Genomic DNA, 4,689 nt, shown 5'->3' on the forward strand with positions numbered 1-4,689 from the left:
TAACATATTCAATGTCAAAATTAAGACTAAAGTTGCGTTATACCAGTCCCCAGCAGTAGTTGCAGAATTCTTCGAAATTCTTCCATGCAAAACATCATAAACATAAAAGTTATTATATATAATGCAAACATATCTGCTTTTTACAAAGAAAAAGTGGCACCATGATGATTATTTATTTTTAAGAATATAACTTAGACTGGTCATTTGTTCTGGGTTCCCACAGGAGAGACTTGGAAGTACCAGAACTGAGCAACGATTTGAACTCACTGGAATCGTAACTGTGGCTGTTGAACGCTTTAACGATGCTGACAGAGATATGCTTCAGCCCTTTTTTTTTTTTTTTTAGTTTGGTTTAGAAAAAGAAAGGAAAGGTCTCTCTTAGCGTTGTGAGGACTTCTACAAAACTAGCAGAATCACATGGCAAAAAACTAGTGGAAGTGACAAGTACAGGAAAACTGCTGAAACACCAGGAAGGTAACACTGCTTGAGGGCTCTGTCAAAATGTGAAAAATAGAACATTGTTATCAGAGTGAGAGCTTCCAGTTTGGCTCATCTTTGACTTAGGTCGAATCTAAAGGTCTCTCTCTCTCTTTTTTTTTTTTTTTAATTTATTTTTTTTAATCATTATAAGCATCGGTGATAGCCGCTAACAGATTGGCCGTACGTGATACGCCTTGCCTTTGTTCTGTCAATTTAAGCCATCTCTCAACAAATAACTCAGACATATTTTTGGATAACTACTACAAGCGAAAACAGAAGTGATTGTCTCTTTCCAACAGTGTTTTTTGATCATGTGAATATCTGGTTCCAATTGTTATCCTGGGTGACGTTTTTATTAGACAGCACCTGCTACTATGATCTAATGCAGGGAGGCCCAGTTGAACTTTCCAGAGATGACTGGGAAGCCCTGCGTGTCAGGGGAGTCAAGGTTGGATCCACTAGCGATGAAGGTGGAAATAATTTATACCAGCCTATTACCACACTGGACAGATCCAGTTCCTCCAGAAGGATCTGGGCAACTCCCATGAAGCATTTGTGGTCCATTCGGCCGTAGTCTCCCCATACTATTACCTGAAAGAACATAAAACACAGGTTCAGCATTGTCCCCAGACCCATGCGTACATGTTCGCTTCTGCTGTGTTTCGTTATGTGTAGCGTAAGGAAAATGTTATTCTTAAGGGTGAATGATTGCTCCCTCTCGTGGGAAAACCTAACGGCAGGACAGGAGCGAGAGTCAACAAAAGAGAAATGTTTAACACAGCCAGATGTTTTGCAGGTCTTGAAACCACAAGCCACAAGGATGTGTTTGCTGGTATTTATAAAATTAAATGCTTAGTGAGTTGGAATGGGTTTAGGCATATTGCTTAAACTTAAGTAAACACGCAAGTGCTTCTCCAAATGATAGCCTAAAATGGGATTAAGAAGGAACTGACCTGAAGAACTTTACCCTGTGGACTTTCATCAAAAACCAGTGTCTGTTGGTACAAAGGATCAAGGGTCTTCCTTGCAATTCTTGTCTTCTTCTTAGCTATACATGCTCCATTTTCCAACAAATACACTTTGACATACGGAGCTGCAAACAGAACATCATGAATTTTATGTTTGGACTTAAAAACTTCTACATTGCACATCTGAGCTGGAGAACAAACGCCTTAAAAGGAAGCTGAGTGGAAAGAAAATGACACGTTATCTTCACTGTATAATCTGAATACAATTATATACATGAAATAAATGACACAACCCATAAGAAGTCAATTTGATTTTTATAAACTTTGAATGTAATGATCTAAGATGTTACTAGCAACAATTACATTTCATATCTGTCATTTTAAAAACACTTTCCTTTGCCAGGAATTAACTGTCACTGATCGCTACTCTGGAGTCCCTATGTATGTTTAAGGGTCAGAGATATTTCAAAACAAAAGACTTTGATGTTTCATTGAAAGCAATAGTTAAAACTAAGTCACTGTGATAACACAGACATTAATTGCTCTTTCATCTTCAGCTCTTAAGGAGGTTGTAAAATATCATTTTGACAAAATGTTATCTAAACCAACTGTTCCAATTGTTAGGGTAAGCAGTGATCATAAATCTCCTCTAATAAAGATTTCTATAAATAACTAGGACTTAAAAAAAAATTTCTTATAAAATGATACAATATTAAATCACATCCATTATACAAATTATTGACACTGGCACTAGCACAACCTGCTGTCTTCTTAAAGCACTGTTGCGCACAGAAGATCCCGCATGTGGGTCTGTGAAGCTGTTTGTTCAAAGCACTTTCATCTGTTCTCCATCTCTTGTTTTCACATGGAACAAACCCAAAGGACTTCATCAACATCGACAAGGCCCCTCTAAGATATATGACTCGCCTAAGATACGCAGAAATATTTCTGCAGAACGGATGTTGAGTTGCTGAAAGTCAGTCCTTGAAAGGTGGCATGCAACTGGCAGATGTGAGGTGGTAAGAAGCAGACATTGGGAGCAAGGATATGTCCATGCACACATTCCTTGTTGAAAAGCGAACCAAACAAATGCAAATGAAGTGACAGCTAACGAGGAGCTCAAAAAGTCTCCAATCCCCAGTTCATCAGCGTATTTCATATTCTTGTTTTCTATTTGTACATTGTCTATTTTTTTCCTTACCTGGGGTAGATTTGGAGCCGGGTTTTTGTGTGAGGCCCCGGGCTCTAATGACTTCTACTTCTAACTGGCCCTTTTTATCCACCATTCCAATCTGGATGTCACCTGAGAAGGAGAAGAAAAGCCCACATTTTAGAGAAGCAGTACGGCCCAGGAGATAGGGTATACAAGTGAGAAACAGAAAGACCAGTTTGCTACTCGTCTGCTGTGTTAGTGTGCTTGTCACCGCTCCTCCCGATCCCTTTAATTTCTCCATCCTTAAACCAGGACTAAAAGGTACATACTTAGGGAGCATGGTGCCCTCTCTTGGTGTACGGTTTATACCAGAGCTCAGTATTTCAGCTCCACGGAGGCAGGTAAATTTACAGCAACACTATGGTATATCCACCACACTTTTAATTTTGCAATGGTGAATTACCTAGAGACCTCCTCCCTAGGACTGTTTCCCGAGTGTGCCAGTCACTGACATGCGCTGCCCCGACAGTGGTCCCATATTTGGAGAGCCTAAAACCCAAACTTATGTTCAGAAATCCCCTCGAGTGGAAGTTTCTGCCTCCACGCTGAGATGCAAGAGCAGTGTAAAAGCTCCTTGTAGCAGGAAGGAGAACTGCTACAAGGTGGAGTCTAATGTTGAAACCTTCTTCTGTAACTACAATTACCCAGCGTAAGGCAGACACCAGCCAGACGAGGCACACAGTCACAGTGCAGCTTCAGAGAACGATGCCCTGCCCTCCGGGACCTCAACAGAGGTCTTTTTTTTTCTGCAAGTTTCCAACAAGTACAGGGGTGACAATTTTCCTGTTTTTATCAATATTCCACACCCATTTTTGGTGTGAATAAAATGATGCGACATGTTAAAATAAGAAGCTGCTTTTGCTACTTAAATAGTCAAACTTGTTTCCCTGCCTGGTTCTGACAAATGACACGTCCTGCAGAAAAAGGAAACTGCCTAGTCCCAGATCAAGCACTGTTCTGATCTAGATCAACAAAATGCAAGGAAAGTCAATTATGGGCTGATGCTCCAAGTTTTAGATCTTTATGGTTTCATATATCATAGAATCAGCTGGGTAGAAATCTAACAGGCCACTTAGAATAAAAAATGCACAGTATGACATGGGCAGCTATGTGATGCCTGTGCAAATGTATGAATATACATATATCCATGAAACGTGAGTATTTATATATTTGACATGAAAACTCCGATTGTCTAAAAAACTACACTCACAAATAGATAGCCCTGAACTATAGCATCGGGGGTCTGGATTTAGAAAGACAGCATTTTGAAATTACCTGGGCATGAGATTTTCACATGCTTGTCTGACGGTACATTAAATCAGTGTTTATACCTCGGCACTTCAGATATGACAGAGCAGCAGGGAAGATTTTTTTATTAATCAAAATTTGCTTGAATAAACAGACCTCTGTGTTGCACTAAAAATAGTTCACAGGAAAATTCCCACAAGCCTTTCTAAGAGCACATCTCCGTACCGCACAGCCAAAATAAAACATGCGACAGGGAACCAGAAGGGGGAGCGGTAATACAAAGATTTTCAAATTGTCACTAGTGAAAGGATACAAGACGAAAGGTCTTCTGAAAATTGTTAAAAAGCATCACTGAGTGTTTTGGGGGGCGGGGGAGGCAAAACTTGAGCCTTTAGTAAATAAAGCAGTTCTGAGAAGTGAAAATAAATGTATTACTCAAGTAACCTGCAGAAAAATATTTAAACAGAAAACAAGATTCAAATAAAGAGACAGAAGAAATCTAGACCCTTATATTCATACCGATAGATCCATTTAGATTTTTACTGGGCCAATCACCTCATTCAAAATAAAATCTTCTCTTTCAAAAAAATAATAATATTAATTTAACAAGTCTGGTGCTTATTAATGCATTAGTAGCCGTCATTTGGACTTACAGAGCAACCTTTCCCTTGGGGGGTACTCAAAGCATTTTCAAGAAAGTTTCTTGTCTCCTTCTGCTCATGAGTTGGGAGAGGAATACTCTCTTCTGCATTTTTTCGTTCTGTTTCCCTCTCCTTTTTC

At 39.4% G+C, this 4,689-nt stretch overlaps 1 protein-coding gene across 1 annotated transcript in view; it reads right to left on the minus strand.

Annotated features, from left to right (window-relative positions):
* Positions 1–585: 585 nt before the first annotated feature.
* The window catches only part of LOC104295943 (regulating synaptic membrane exocytosis protein 1-like), a 120,412-nt gene continuing 116,308 nt past the window's right edge, over positions 586–4,689 (minus strand). Inside the window, exons 8-10 of the mRNA XM_009895761.1 lie at positions 2,650–2,751; positions 1,434–1,573; positions 586–1,071 (exon numbers count right to left, since the gene is read on the minus strand). Of these exons, the coding sequence (XP_009894063.1) occupies positions 853–1,071; positions 1,434–1,573; positions 2,650–2,751 (461 nt within the window). The 3' untranslated portion in view covers positions 586–852. The remainder of the gene's footprint in view (positions 1,072–1,433; positions 1,574–2,649; positions 2,752–4,689) is intronic.

Source organism: Charadrius vociferus, unplaced genomic scaffold, assembly GCF_000708025.1.
Source record: "Charadrius vociferus isolate BGI_N301 unplaced genomic scaffold, ASM70802v2 scaffold362, whole genome shotgun sequence".
Taxonomy (NCBI): Eukaryota; Metazoa; Chordata; class Aves; order Charadriiformes; family Charadriidae; genus Charadrius; species Charadrius vociferus.